Source organism: Notothenia rossii (genome assembly GCF_949606895.1).
Source record: "Notothenia rossii genome assembly, chromosome: 8".
In the NCBI taxonomy this organism is placed as follows: domain Eukaryota; kingdom Metazoa; phylum Chordata; class Actinopteri; order Perciformes; family Nototheniidae; genus Notothenia; species Notothenia rossii.
In genome coordinates this window covers 38,442,109-38,458,686 of record NC_136906.1, presented here as the reverse complement: position 1 = coordinate 38,458,686, position 16,578 = coordinate 38,442,109, and the positions used below count along the sequence as shown (strand labels likewise).

The 16,578-nt window shown below is 40.3% G+C and overlaps 1 protein-coding gene across 4 annotated transcripts; it reads left to right on the top strand.

Moving 5' to 3' along the window:
* The first annotated feature begins 3,491 nt into the window (after positions 1-3,491).
* On the top strand, positions 3,492-11,699 carry LOC307015198 (uncharacterized protein). 4 transcript variants are annotated; one of them, XM_079643674.1, is made up of 18 exons: positions 3,492-4,049; positions 5,355-5,466; positions 5,596-5,728; positions 5,830-5,904; positions 6,073-6,468; positions 6,656-6,760; positions 6,869-7,101; positions 7,181-7,359; positions 7,949-8,042; positions 8,124-8,359; positions 8,577-8,691; positions 9,093-9,210; positions 9,291-9,382; positions 9,815-9,935; positions 10,033-10,134; positions 10,233-10,406; positions 10,872-11,048; positions 11,276-11,699. In XM_079643674.1, exons 2-16 carry the CDS (start codon positions 5,398-5,400, stop codon positions 10,400-10,402), a joined length of 2,238 nt encoding a protein of 745 aa, XP_079499800.1. In that variant the 5' UTR covers positions 3,492-4,049; positions 5,355-5,397; the 3' UTR covers positions 10,403-10,406; positions 10,872-11,048; positions 11,276-11,699. The 4 variants fall into 4 exon arrangements, with proteins under 4 accessions (XP_079499800.1, XP_079499799.1, XP_079499797.1 ...); XM_079643673.1 differs by having other exon boundaries at positions 6,656-7,101; positions 9,818-9,935; XM_079643671.1 differs by having other exon boundaries at positions 6,656-7,101.
* The last annotated feature ends 4,879 nt before the right edge of the window (positions 11,700-16,578 follow it).

Genomic DNA, 16,578 nt, shown 5'->3' with positions numbered 1-16,578 from the left:
GGTAAGACACCATGATTAAGGAAACCAGTGAGACACAGAGCAAGAAGAGGAGCAAGCTTAAGACTGGCATGTTTGAAGTGTTCAGCTGAGATGAGATCCGGGCCACAAGCTTTGTTCTTGTCTAGATTCATTATAGTGTTGTAGACTTCCTCTGATCTAACTGAAACGTTTTCAGTGGAGTCAACCTTTTCAACCACAAATGCATCACTCTTAGCACAGTTGAACAACTTGTGATAGTGTTGTTGCCACAGTTCTGCGATGCTGCCTGACCCACACACTCCTTCAATGGAAGACGGTAAGGGAGGCTTACAGCTGTTTATGACTTTGACCTCTTTTCAGAAATCATAGCAACTATTGTTGCGCAGCTTTCTGGCAAGTGAGTCAGCCCTTATTGTGTCCTCATTTTTTTTTAATGAAGCGGACAGCATACTCATATTTGGCATTAGTGCACTGTTTATGTTCAAACAAAGACCCTGTCTCGGCCTTCCTGATTCGGCCCACAATTTAAAAGCATCTGTAGCAGCAGTGTGTAGCTCAGTCACATGCTCCTTCCATCCAGGTTTTAAACTATGCGCCTTTTTCTTACTGTTGTAAAAACCCTTACTTGAGACATTTAACACATCAATAATAAGATCATATGTAAAACATAGATCTCTACCATGCTGCGCATTTTTACAGTTGGTGTCACTGCACAGCATTGCTTCTCTAGGAATTACAACCCAGTCTAACGGCATCTAGTCTGTAGTCTACACTACAGGCATCAAAATATCTTGAAGCTGGGCGTGTCTGAAGCTTGGCGATTTTTTGCGAGCAACGCCACCAACAACCAATCACATGAATCTCCCGCCCCCGACATACAAAGCAATAGCAATGTTAAAACGAAGTAAACTGGATATAAACTCTCCAAACAGGCGAAAAACCTACCAGTTTCACCCACTGTCTCTGCCACCTCCCTCCATGCCTGGTTCCTCCGGTTTGTATCCCGGTAAATAGTTCTGGTCGTAAAGAACCGGGTGATTTGCTACCGTAATATCTCGTTTGGAATATGAGGAAATTAACTGCGGTCTGGCTCTCCCAGCTTACACGCGGTTTGATTGGCTGCGCTTGCACTGGCGGGATTTGCATAAACGGGATTTGCATAAACGGGATTTGATTGGCTGATGCTAAGCATCGAGCCTCAAAAGTTGAACATTGTTCAACTTTGGATGCCGATAGATGCTCGTGATGCTTGCAAAGCCATGCCATGCTCCCCACAATGCAGTTCGGCGAAGATTAAAAATATTTTACGTCACCCCATTCAAGTGTTGGGCGAAGCGTTGAAAGCATTTTTTGATGCCTGTAGTGTAGACGGGCCGTAATGATTAGTCAGTGAGTGAGTTATAGTGATTAATATCCTTCTCACTTAACTTTGACCAATCCAGCCTCCTTGTGTACGTGTTATTGTCATCAACAGATAGCACCGGAATATTTTCAACATTTCGGGTCAATACAAAAGGAATATGATCTGCAGTGGCCAACTCATAACAAATGCCAATGTTGTCCAGAGAAGCGTGTGCATCAGCTGTGCACATAGTGATCTAGCCATGACACAGTATGCCATGCTTCACTAATATATGTAAAGCTTTTCTCAGGTAGAAGAGATTTACTTGACAGTATGAGATTATTATCATTACAAAAATGCAGTAAACCTTTGCCAAACAGAGATTTATCATCCGAAATGTCAGCATTCAAGTCCCCCACTACATACACACAGGTTGTGGCATTATCCTTAATAAATGTGTTAACAAATGCCATTCTATTGCGATATTCATCTTCATTTTCATATGATTCATAAGGTGTGTAAATATTTACGATAATAAATGACCTAATTTCATTCTTGATCTCTATACCAATGGCCCAGTCGACGTCCAATCTTACCACTGTAACCAAAGGATCATATTTACTGTTCCAGAGAATCGCCACACCACCAGGTATCCTACCATGAGCTTTTTTATCACAGAGATCAGTAGTTGACTCTCCAACTCCATGAAAATTAGCATGTAGTGTATTCAGCCTTTCCAGATCTTGCTTAGGTAACCATGTCTCTTGTGAGCACAGAATATCATATTCCTCCAACAGTTTATCAACAACCAGCCACTTCGCTTTATCCCCTGCACTGTGGCCCCACACGTAGGCCACGCGTGTTATATGACACCACCCGCAAGTAGTAGTACACATGCGGCATCCGTCATATTAGTATGCATGGTAAGTGACAGGTGGTTTGACAGGTCACACCTCTCCCTACTTATGCTAATGAGCTAAGTCCCGCCTCCCTTTATTCGAGGTGGATGTCACACCTCGGTGTGATATCACACGTAGGTGTGAGATCCTTTGATGTGAGAGGTGAGGTGTCATTACACGTAGGTGTTGTTAAATGTGTTCTTTATTCTCGCGTCCAGGAGAGAAGCTTTAAAATGAGACTAAATGGAGTCTCTGAAAAGATTGAAATGGGATACTTTAATTAAAAAAAGGCGCGGTAGTGTTACAGACAGAATATTGTTCCGTCAGACAAACAGCTGTGGTCCGGTTCTCCTGAGCAAGAAGAAGACCCCGGATCTCTCCTCCGGCGCTGCTATATATATCCTCTGCTGGCTCCTCCCCGCCAGCCGGCTCACCTCGTCTCCAATGTCCGTTATTGCATTTAAACAGAGGATAGGTTCTTTTCACATTCAATATATGCTTAACACGCCGTTTCTCCTCATATTCTCTTTCATCACTTTTCATTTAACACATTCTAAACGCTGTAATCAATACTCTAAACAATACTTCTCGGCTCGTTTGGTTGCCGGTCATTCCGGATGTTGTCACATGCTACTCTCGTCTGTAAACAATGTATTCAAATAAACTGTACCTTCATTTAATATTCAGCATGATAGTATCTCGACATCTATCGTTGTAGTGTTAAATCAGTAGGTTTCGGTTTTCACCACACCAAGTCATTTCGCTCCTCAATTCACCTCTTTAGGAAATCGTATATTAACCACATGCTACATGCTAACCGTAGATGAAGGATTTTCAGAATAAAAGCTTAAAAGCTTAACTGCTTGTGCACAAGAATTTCTGGTTTTTCAGTATAAAAGAGCATTAAAACTGACGGCATGTTTAAACTACATTTCCCCATTAAAACATTGATTTTAATTTCTAACAGTGTGAAATGCCCCCCCCTGTGTAGTGCATTTGTTGTCTAATCCTTTGATGTGAGGGTTGAGGTTTTATAAAAGATAAGAGTGATTTCACACCGGCGTGTTATAAGCCTCTGATGTTAATCTAGGTGTTGATTAAGGCAGTCTCTTTGAAGTTGTGCGTGAGACTGTCTCGCCCCCGTCCCCTCACAGCCCTTTTGTTGTCTAATCTAATTAGCCTTTGATGTCTGTCCTTTGATGTGAGGGTTGAGGTGTTATAACAGGCCGGTGTGATTTCGCACCGGCATGTTATAGACAAGTTTACGCGACAAACCACGGGTAGCGCCATAACCCTACACAAATGCACTTCATTTCCGCCGGAAGTCTTTTGCACAGCGTCTGTCGGTGTAAACCGGTGTAAACAGTCAGACGGGCACTGGTGTAAACACAGCGATTTCGATGCTAACAGTGATGCTAGCTTGGGAACATGATTCTACTTCTTTGACTGGAGATGGCGTTACTCTCCCATACCCGAATTCAGTGCAAAACTGGGAGGATAACATGACGACGTGGCCCAGCATAACGTACAGCAAAATTTGCTCCTACTTCGTTCAATCCATGGCAATAGATGGAAAAGCAATGGACAGTCTGAAGGCCTCCGAGGCATATCAATATTTGCACAGCAACAAAGTTGGTTGTGTCATGTCATACAAACATGATCGTTTTGTTTATCTAAAAGCAAAGGTAGAGCCTAGCCAGTGTTTGAACAATGCGTGGCATAATGCTTGGGTGCTGGTAACTGAAGCTGGAGAAGTCAAAACTGCGGGATGTACGTGTGTTGCTGGACCAGGGAGATCTTGTTCCCACTCAGCTGCGATCCTGTGGAAGGTAACTAGATTATTTGACCATTGTAGCCTAGGCCTATGTCTTTTGTTGTTGGTATCCGAACTACATCATAGGCTACTTGGCTAGAGTGCAAAGTGTGTGTATGCCATGATGTATTATATCCAGCCTGTCCTCCTACAAAAAACGACCAAATAGGTCGATTGTTTAAGCAGTGTTGATCACGATATTACGACCCATAGCCACGTAGCTTTCCCATTATTCATTTCTAGCAGCAGTTTATTACAACCTTTTGTCACGTTTTGTCACGATCGTAATCCCGTGAACTTTAACCTTGCGCATCAATAAAAGTGCGACGAGCCAAGAAGATGAAGATGAAGATGAAGAAGAAGAAGGATTGTTAAAGAGCGTCAGAGCTTTACAAGTGGTAAATCTGATTTCTGTATTTCATTTGATTTGTTTACGCTTTTAATTAATCCTGTCGTTTTTCTACTAAGCATGTTTAACCACGATATTTCAGTTTTACGTTTTAGGGCTGGCCCGTGGCATAGGCAGTATAGGCGAATGCATGTTGTTAGCAATAGCATGGCTGTAAAGGTTAGCGCTTAGCGCTTAGCTTATATGCGCTAACGGATATGTATTGCAATATAAGAAGGTTCGTCTACAACAAGTTGTAGGGAGAGTTTTCTCCTTCGCACAAAAGGAGCTAAAATCTTGCCTAAAAACAAAACCCTTGGTAGCACGTGACATAACACATAACAATGGCAAAAGTATGTATATTCAGCTAACCAGACCAGGACATGATATGAACGTAAACAATGCGAAAGGAAATGGCACTTTAATAATAATAATAATAATAGTTGACATTTACATGGCGCTTTTTATAATGCACACACTTTTTCTTTCTTCGAAATGTCACCTAACATGTTGCATTAATGATAGTTAGGGTAAGTTCAACACTTGAATATCATCAGGTCATAGTTGTTTTACTACTTTAAACATTCGCTAATTCAACTTAAGTTTTGTGAAAGCATCACATCTAGTTAAAAAGAGAAATATATTTCCCTGTAATTACTGATTTACCTGGGACTTGATTGATTTTGGTGCCTGTAGTTTTATTTTGGTGAATGCTTATTTATGAAGCAACAATTAAATTACATGGTAGCACAGCTAATCTGAGTTCATCTGTTTGGTTTTTTTCAGGTCATCTATCAATTCAATTATATGAAGTAGCCTATTATCATAAAAAAATCAACGGTTCTTTTCAGAGCCATATTCCTCTTCCTACTCTCTTTCACCCCTCTCGTTTTCTTGTCTTTTGTTTTGTTTTTCTCCCTCCCTGTATGTCAGTTCATCCTTTGTTTGTTGTTGCCCTTTTTATCCTCACTTAAAAATGGCATCCAAGCAACTGAATGAATGGCTAGAGATAGGGAATGCCCTCGCAGATGAGTTGGCAAATAAGGCAAGTACAACATTATCCAAAAATGTATTATAACATTTACTCAAATGATAACAGACACACACATTACAAAGATGTGTGTGCAACAATTAAGGGAAATATATAATCTCTTTTATATATTTATATATTAAGATACCAAAGAAACCAAAGAAACCGAAGATACAGAAGATACCAAAGAAAATAACGCAAGGATCAAATGTTTCCTGGAGGAAGAGGGACCTGGATGGGAACATTATAGCCCAACATTGGAATAAGAATCGATCTGGTCTGTAAAATATAATCTAGTTCTAGTGTTTCATTAAGTTTTAATGTCGTTGGTCGGTCCTCAATAATGTTTCCCATAAATTCGTACTTTGTTTTATGCAGTTAAACCTTCCAGCTCTCAGAAGTCCCCAGAGGTCGAGGAGACACATGAGATTCCTCTACAGGTCCCAAGTCTTGGTATGCACAATGAATTCTTAAATTATCCTTCAACTTGAAATGTAGGTAATTGTTTGTAGTATGTAATAGCTTTGTTCATGATACATTGTAAAGTGAAAAGCCATGTATGGAATATCTTTTTTAAATTAAACTAAATTCCATGATTTGTTTTATATTTTGTTATTTTAGATCAACATCTTCAGACACTGAGAAACCTGTTGGGTTCTCTCACTGTCCCTGCATCATCAGAAGAAACACCCACTGCATCAACATGGACCCAAAGACAGTTGAAACGTGAACAAAAATTCAGAGCTGCAATGCCAGAGCTCCTTAATTTGAAATTGGCTGCAGAGATTGTCACTACACGTTCCTGTCTCCAATGCAAAACTGCTGATGCTGTGGTCCGGTGCTTGGACTGTGTTCCACCAGGAACTCCCTTTCTTTGTCCGGCATGTGACCCTATTATCCATGGTAAACATGTCTTCCATGACAGGGAAGCCATGTTTGATGGGTTTTACAGACCTATTCCTCCCACATCCTTAGTGGTTGTGGATGAAAGTGGCCAATATGGACTCTGTGAACAAGGTGGGTTCAAATAAGGTATTACATATTCCCTTACCATGGTTTCCTAATGTGAACTACATATACAGCGGCATCATTTTCACCATGTCGGAAGTTTGCTTTAACAGTTAAAATGTCTCAATTTGTATTGACTACATTTCCTAACATGTCCTAACATGCATATGAATCTCTGAAATTGTCTTTGCTGCAGTGTGTCTGCTTCCAATTCCTCCGCCATCCCAAATCTGCTTCTGTGGTCCAAGCCAAGATTTCACCATCATCCCAGGAAAGCAGACCGTGTTGGTGACTATCAATGGTTTGTTGCCACCAGAAGACGATCAAGCAGAAATACAGGATTACTATTATACTTTTGTCCTACATTGCATAGATAGCTGTCAAATTGCACATTTATATTTTTTCTCAGGTCCATACAACGTTCGTCTGCCTTCTGTGTGCTGTCCAATTTGTTCCGCCAAATGGTACCCGAGCATAGGTGACTTGCTGGGATACAAATACTGGCCAGCAACCGACAGCTGCAAAATTATTTTTAACTTTGATGTGTTCACATCATTCGAGCAAATGAAATTGGCCAGCCCAGCATTATCCCAGCAAGTATTTATAAAAATGCTTGAACATCGATCGTTTTCCACAGGAAGGGTAAGAATAAAATGTGGTTTTCAAGATTTTTGAATACCAAACTTTTAATTAACCAAATGAATACCATTCTTTTTTCCAGACAGGCAGAATCTGTAGCGATATCTTCCACAGAGTCTTTCGGGAGTTTGCCTTCTGTAATTACAGACAAGAAGATCTATGCCTGGTGGAGCCCTTTAAATGCCCAGCATGCACACCTGACATGCTGGCTATTGCTGTAGATGGCAATAGAAAGCATTATCGCTTCAAGAAGTCCAGAGGGTCAGTGAAATCATATTCTCATTTTAGTTGTTGTTTTATTGACTAAGCTGAATGTCTTTGCTGAAATGTCTAACTTTCCCCAACTCTGCAATTTCTTTTTCCAAAGTTTGTAGACCATCAGAAAACAATAGTTGGTTTGAAATTACACATAATTATATAAATCCAATTCATAAAAATTATTATATATGACGCCTGTAAAGTTAACTCAACTTTAAAATGTTAAATGGTTGACGTTAGTTGGATATGTTGGAGCTAAGAACCAGTTTTGGATATAATCGCTTCATGAAAAATGTATTAAATTGCCCAGGAACCTTTTTCTATGCCTTCCTCTGCCCTATTCCATGCCCATCAATATAAAGGATGTACTTTTATTTTTACCTTTTTACAAGAAGTCAGTAAACTTTTCACTAATGTTAAATAATGGTGGCAAAAGACTTTACACAGAATTACAGATCAAATTCACAAAGATCTTTTCCACATTTATGAAAATGTTATGGCAAAAGCAAATTGGCCACATTAAATAGAGGACACAATCAAACTTATGTATGTATGATAATGTTGCTTACAATGTCTTTCTCGAATTTCGCAGGACAGATGAACCGTCTCTATTTGATGGACTGTTCATTGCCCAGGACAGTAAAGTGTCTGCCTTTGTCGACAAAATCAGGAGCCAGATGACGATTGTAAGAATCTATTCAATCCCTTAACCCTTTATTTATTTTTCTTAGCACAGGGTTAAATGTAACAGATTGTGTCTATTTCAGAAAAGTGGTCGTGATGTTTGTGGACCGGCAACATTCACAGCTTGCAGAGAAACCTCACACAAGTCCAGGGCCAAGGTGGATGAGGAAGGACTGCAAATAGCTGTGTGCAGACATGGCATCTTACTTCAAGGCCTAAATCACTACCGTGGTGAAATATATGCCTACCCAATGTTCCTGCAGAAGGAGCTGGCTGAAGTTGCGAATGCAACATTCTTTTGTATGGATGTTGCCTGCAGGTAGTTATAACTATTGCAAAATTGGAAGTGTTTGTGGGAAACGTGTTATCTATTTAATTCTTGCACATCCAGTAGATGTAAAGCAAAAAAAACATTCATTTGGATAAATGCTGATGTTGGTTACAAGGATTGTACTGGTAATTTTAAGGACCTGGTTTATCTTTTTACTATTATGCCATCATGCAACTGGAAAAGCTAATTGATTTTGTCATTACAGGTACTGGCCTTATTTGGAGAAGATGGCAGCAAAGTTGCCTGAGCTCCAACCACTTACAGAGATGAAACCTTTTCTCTCTGTAATGCACGCCAAGGCCCACACAGGCAAATGCGAGGTACAGTATGCAAGTTAAACATTTGTGTCACTAGATTCAAATGTTTCAGAAATTGTAGTGCACATAGGAATATCATGTAGTATATTCTATTCAAGCCTGTGGAATAATTGTAATAGTTACAAATGTTGACAAAATTGTTACAAAACAGACTGTCACAAGGATAGGCTTCCAAAACCCATTATGTTTATTTTAGTAAATATATCCGCACTGTAGAAATAATGAATGAATAGAGCTTCAAATAACTGCAGTTGTGACATTGTAGTTCAAAGCATAATTCAATATCAGAACATTTTAACTTTCTGAAATTGCTCCTGACACTGATGATAACTAAAGATGTACAGTACAAGAAATTATAATATTGAACTAAATAGCTAGATCTCATTGTTTATGATTCTGAGCAGGTGAAGTGGGGTGGCAGAAGCCAGGAAGGTGCTGGAAATACTGTCGGCGAGGAAGTGGAACAGGTTAACAGCTTCCTCTCAAGGGCAGCTCTGACAACAAAATACATGACCAAATCAGGTTGGTAGAGGAAAACAAATAGTTTTAAGTAGTGCCACATTGTAAAGCTCATATGAATTTTCATGTTTTTGTGTTTACAGCTAGAGCAGATATGATAACCGTGCTGGCTATGCAATGGAACCACAGGAAGGTGGAGAATCTCCACAAGACAATCTCAAAGAGATTTGTCAAAGTAAGACGTCCATGCTGCATTTCAAAATGTATATTAAGACTATCCGAGTTTGTTGTTGTAGTAATTTAACACCATCCTTAGCTACATGTTGTTGAATTGAATGTATTCTGCAATCATTTCATTATGATGGTGCTGCCATGGCACACTGTTCTGCCAAGAGAGTCTCTGTTCTGTTTGTTTTTAATAAAGCACTATAGGTTGATTCATCTGAATTTCTGGATAATAATAATAATAATAATAATAATAATGTTAATCCTGCTTGATCTTGAAAAAAAAGGGACACTAAGGTGATACTTGCCAACCTTGAAGAGAAGGTGTTTAGCATTTCATGTTGTTGTCTGGTCAGTTAATGTGCATAAAGGAATTCAGTAAAAAACAACCTTCTCAACCAACTGGAACGCATATTCACTTTTTCCTTTTAAACATTCTAAGCAGACTACACAGAGAGCACAAACTGAAGTGGACAATCTTGAGAGTCTCAAGCAAGAGCTGAACATCTCCCTGGAGGACACGGAGCAGTGGGTGTTGGAGGTCAAGCAATGGGCAGCCACTGGTATGTTATATGATCACTGTGGTATAGATTTGGTTCCATATTTCCAAACATTTGGCTTCATGTTTTATGATTACACCTTGTTGTTTCTGTTTTCAAGAGAAACATGGAGCCCAGAGTAGCCAAGAGGAGCTCCAGAGAGAAATAGATGAAATTATTTATTCCCTCCGAAGAAAGAAACACGACCTCTATCGACAAAATGGTATTTATTATTACGTTATCTAGAAACAATATTTGTTTCTTGTTGTTGTTGTTTGTATTATTAATATTAGTTTATTTGTATTTTGTTTTACTTTACAGACAGCAACCAAACAAGGCAACGCAAACGGAGAAGACTGACAGAGCTCAAGAAGAAACTCAGAGAGAGGATACTGCAGTACAACACCATTGATGCCTGTTCAGAGAAAATTGACACAGAAGCAGCATGCGGTCTGTCTGAGGATGTCATTCTGCCCTGGGAGGCGCAATGAGATGGTAAGAAACAACTTGTTTTTGTTTGCCCTAGATATTCCATAAATTCAGTTGAAGTACTAGAATACAATCACCAATGTAACACAGAGCTATCAACATAGGTGTCACAAATCATCATGATCACAACAAATCATTTTAAAATAATTATATTGAAAGGTCTGTATGATGTTGCCCTATCAAGTCTTAATAGTCTAGTCTCACTGGGACAGGCATATCTATGGAAACAGTAAAACCCTTCCTGACCACCCTGAACTGCATACTAATGTTGAATCTCAAGACATACTGAATGTAATTCTGCCAACATAGACAGAATTGAACAAATTCAGCAAGCGGCGAGGTTGAATTTTTTTTTACCAGATTTTAAGGTTTTGGTCAATTTAATTAAAAAAGATTGAATACAAACTGATATTATTTGTTTTATTAGCCTTACCATTGTGGTTGTTATATTTTGTGTTTTTTCCATTATAGTGGTGAACCTGCGCACAAAGAGGCGACTTTTTGACCAGGTTATGCTGGTCAGGCGTATAGAAGAGGAGAAAGTCATCATTGTGAAGGAGATGACCCAGCATTGTCAAAATCTGAGGCAGGCACTGGACAAACTGGACCGCCTCCTTCATCAGACAAAAGACGACATCAGAAACCAAAGTATGTTCCACAAATACCGATTTATAACATTTGCCACTGCCCCCCTCCCAGTGTCAAATGTCTATCACTGAATAGCATCTGTAATGATTGCATTTTTTCTGAATCACAAATCTTTTTAGCTAATATACAGCCTCGGAGTTAAACATTCAAATTGCTTATATGGAACCAACATCAATGCTAACTAAAAGTTGCCTTACATAGACTGTCATTTTGTCTTTTTATTTTAGTTTCTCCAAGCGATATAACAGAAGAGGGATACAGGGGACTGCACTGCTGTATTTTACACCATCAATATCTTCTGGAGCAGAAACTGAGCAGAGTCACCAGCACCTACAGCTGTATTGGCTCGGACTCGTCTTTTCTCATGATGGAGGAAGACATTGAAGACGGTAATGAGGACGACGAACAGGACGGTGATGAGGACGGTGGTGAGGACAACGAACAAGACGGTGATGAGGACGGTGATGAGGACAACGAACAAGACGGTGATGAGGACGGTGATGAGGACAACGAACAAGACGGTGATGAGGACGGTGATGAGGAAAACTAACAGGACGGTGATAAGGACAACAAACAGGACAACGAACAGGACTTAACAAGTCTATTGTGTTGTATGCATGTCAACGTATTAAAACGAGTATTACGATTGAATGGCTTGTTTATTACCTTTTTTTTTATATGATCCTGCTTTGCATTTACTATGTCTGGTATTCAAGTAAATGCCATTAGCAGTTATCAGTCACCTTCAGATCCGAGTTACCTCGAGGGCCAGAGGTTCCCCACCCCTGGTATAAGGTTTTGGTGATCACCCTTATTATCATCATGTCATTTAATCATGATCTGTTTAATTAGCCAATGCTTACATCCAAAGAATGTGTCTAGACTTTACTCCTACAGACACACACTAACAATACAAATTGAGCTAAGTAATACACTCACGAGCCACTTAATTAGGTACACCTTGCTAGGATGGGTTGGACCCCCATCTGCTTTCAGAACTGCGTTAAGTCTTCATGGCATAGATTAAACAAGGTACTGGAAGCATTCCTCAGAGATTTCACTCAATATTGACCTGATCGCATCACACAGTTGCTGCAGATTTGTCGGCTGCACATCCATGACGCAAATCTCTCGTTCACCATATCCCAATGGTGCACTGTAGGATTTGGATCTGATGACTGTGGACTGTGACATTTGAGTAAAATTCATTGTCATGTTCAAGAAACCAGTTGGAGAATATTTGAGCTTTGTGACACGGTGAGTTATCCTGCTGGAAGTAGCCATCAGAAGATTGGTACACTGTTGTCATAAAGGCATGGACATGGTCAGCACAACCCGGTATCACGGCAAGACGTGAACATGTGACGATTTACCATGATGGGAGACGTGAAGCTGTCACGATTTCGTCCCTTCAAACGTGACAATTACACAGTATTGTTAACGTGGCCCAACCAGTGGAGATATACCCGGAAATGCCAAGCAAATGCTACCCCGACGGTCGGTTGTTATTATTATCAATATTAATATAATAATGATTTCATTTGTAATAGTCACACTCAATTTCGCCAATGTTCTGTTGCCCCAGCTGGTCGGCACCTCTTTTAGCAGATACAAAGGCTATATTCATTTATTAAATCGATGTGTGTGGATGTGGAATTAACGGACGTGACGTTGCACGATTGCGTTACCAGGCAACAGCTTCGGTTCATGTTAATTTATAAACTCTTCAACTCGAACCGTAGTTATATTTTAAAACATTTTAGAAAGCCTCATGAAATATTTTAATGTACATTTTAATTTAAATGTGAAGGAATGTGTGTATAACAAAATACATCCGTCAAAAACAATACCGGAAACAGACGTAGGCAAGATCCTCGGTTATGGCTAGAAAGGATCCTTCTATTGTAAATATGACGTCACGTTCTCGTTGTAACTCTCGTTGTAATCGGAGCGGCTCGGAAACACATCTACAGCAGTAACATGATGCAACATACACATTAATGCAGCAGCAATATTAATAGAGAAACATCAGACATAATAGTAAAACACTGCAAGGGAACATTTTATTGCACCAGGAGCTATCTTGGGACTTTTACTGCGACAACGTTGACTTGCCTGTGAATAAAAAATAAACCATAGTGTTGGTGATCTACAGTGTTGTCATTCTTCTTTGAACACCAGCAAGACCGCTTTTCAACGATCACACTCCCTGTCATTGACATAATTAATAGATAGTTTAGCTTCTCACCATCATTTGCTGTGGCCAACTGATGTTAACGATCCTAACTGAAAGGCTGCCTGCCAAACGTAAACATTCAGCCACGTGACATTCAGCCGAACTCTCGCGAGAGTTTTACACAAGACGGATCCTTTCTAGCCATAACCAAGATCCTCAGCTCGGTGATTCATGGTTTAGCCGCAATGCACGTTGGGAAATGGTGTTTATGCGATGTGAAATCCGAAAACATTTAAAAAAAAAATAATAATACTTTATTCCGAGTTTGCTTGCTTTTCTCTTTGGAGCTAATCACATAACGGCATTGTAATACATGGTTCGGCTGCATTACATATTACATATCTGCCGTAGTTATCTATTTATAGAGCCCTGATGAGAAGACTTCTATACAAACAGGAAGAACTGCCGCCAAAACTGAAAACGTGACGTGGATCACAAATATATCAGCCATTTAACAACATCTTAGATTTATTTTCACACAATATGTCTCCTCGCAATATCAACAGTAATTCGGCTGACTTTTATATTGGATCCAATTGGTAGATAGGCAGTATTTATTTACACCATAACGGTGCACAGCTGATAAACGGGCACCTAGTGGTTAAAGCATGTTATTGAATTTTATTATTATTATTAACTAACAGAATAAGAGACCTGACAGGTGATGGTCAGACGTTGACCTGGCTGCACAGTCACAGAAGCTGGCTGTGTCAACTGTTCACACTTCACACCTGTACAAATACAAAAAAAAGTTATATGACAGATTATCCTGTTAAACAGCAGTATAATAAGTGTTGACTCACTTCCAGCTGCCAGCAGCAGCAGCAGCAGCAGAGAGAACATGATGATGATGACTCTCATTTCATTTAATTTCAAACCTTTATTTATACAGGTGTATCCCATTGAGATCATTGATTTCTTTTTCAAGGGAGACCTGCTCAAGTAGGTTCCACACGAAACATAAAAACATAAACAGAACAACAAAAGGACATCATACAGCACCATTTACATAACTATCCACATAAACAGGTACCAATAGCTTCCGATTGAGTAGCATCCAACCGAGCTTTAAAAACATTTAGTGGCACCAGATTGCTCAGTTTCCATTTAATTTGCAGACTATTCCAAGACAGAGGAGCTGCGCATCTAAAAGCTGTCTTCCCTAAGACAGTCCTAGCAGTTGGCACATTTAATAAAACCACAGCATTCGATCTCAGGCAGTAGCCACTTACAATTTTCCGTGAGATCAGGGAGCAGATATAAGATGGAAGTTTCCCTAACATGGCTTTGTATATAAAAATGTACCAGTGACTGAGCCTCCGTACAGTTAGTGAAAGCAAACCAGCCCTTGCATACAGGGTACAGTGATGGGTTAATGCTTTACAGTTTGTCACAAATCTCAGTGCACTGTGATACGCAGCATCTAACTTGACCAGGCAATTGGCAGGTGCATTCATATAGATCAAATCACCATAGTCCAGCACAGGTCAAAAGGTCACAGTGACTAGCCTTTTCCTGGCCTCAAGCAGAGAAACAGGACTTGTTCCTGTAGAAGAAACCTAGGCTAACCCTCAGCTTTTTAAGCAGGTTATTGACATGAAGTTTAGAAATGTGAGACAATCATCAAGCCAGATACCAAGGACTCTGAGAAGACGTGAGCTCCTGATCCCCTTTAATCTCCACTGACAGTCTCTTGTGAAGGCCTTATAACTGTATCACAATGGATATTACTGAGTTTGCATAGAACCAAACGTGTTCACGTGTGAATGTGAACATTAATAGAATATCACCTCCCATCTTCAGAGCAATCTGACTATTATAACATTAGCGTTAAGAAAGCTTAATTAAATATCTGCCACAACATAAGTAACTGGATCAAAGTAACAGTACAGTCCGCGGCATCACATCATAATGTATCATATATCTCCTTATCTGAGTCAGCTGAGCCGTATCTGGCCGTGCAACACTTACAGTGTCACATACTGTATGCAGAAGTATTATTTTAAGCAACACATTACGAAACACTCGAGTCAAATGTAATTAAAGTCAGATCGTGTCTTAGACGGGGCATATCATAAACCTGTTAATGTACGCATTCAAACACTTTTTCTTTTACCAGCTGTGTTCACCTTGCAGGTGCAGCTATGCGGCTTTTATCCTGGATAAAGTGTTTGAGTCATGGATGTTTAAAGTCTTCATATTTGTCTAATTATATAGTTGACTTTTCATTCAGGAAGTATACGCGCTGCGCTGTCAGTACGCTTCTCCATGTTTGTGATTGGTCGAATGCTCCAAATACTACCCCTTTTATGTGAACGCGCACCTAACTAGATAGGCACGGCTGGCTTGAGCGATCCACTTGATAACCCGTGTCGTAGTGCCGTTTAGCGAGAGGGCGTATGTTTTGGATTAGGCCAACCGGCTAACTCAAACATATCCAGGTTAGGTTGAACCAGTTTCGTGGTATACCCCCCAGGTCTTGTCCTGACTGAGCACAGGCAACTGTAGCCTTGGCTACTGTGCTCTCAGTGTTTTGTCTCCCTGTTCCTGCCTATTGGCGTCAGCTGATAGAGGTGTTGGTTTTATCTTGTTATGCACAATGTTGATTCTTCTCTCAGAACTAGCTAAATATGGGTCTGGGGTAGAGATCTTCAGAATTGGTTTGGCATCTTTTGTGTCAATTCGTGGCACACAACATGTCTTGTGAATAAACCATCAGTTTGCCATCAAAGTTCCTGCTCTCCTCGTGTCTCTCTGACTCCTGTTTCCATTGCTTCAGAAGTTTCCATCGCATATGAAAGATTTTCACATGTTTGTAAATTATTTTGGTTTCAGTGTGTGTGTTTCACATGGGTGAACAGTATATTTATATGTTATGGAATGAAATACAATGTCAGATTAGGGGAAAGTTAGGGGAGTGCATGTTAATGTGTCTGGAGGTGGCGTGTTCCAAAAGTGTTTGGGTTTGTCTGCCGTGTGTGGGCTGCGTTCCATTTCAAATTGCCGCCTGTACAATGTATGCACCAGTCTGTGATATGCCGATGTGCAGGCCCGCCCCTCCATACACGCCGATCACACAGACTGCGTCTGCCTCTCGCCCTCATCTTGTGGAGGGAGCCTCATCTGATGCGCAAATGCGGCGCAATTGAGCGCGCCACAGTTTCTGCTGCGAGGCTCCACTAGCTGTAATCGGCTTGGTGTGTCCAGGGTTTACACACCACCCCCCCGTCGACGCTCGCGAGGGCCTCATCACATCACAGCCCTGCCGATGTGATATAATGTATAGGACCTTTT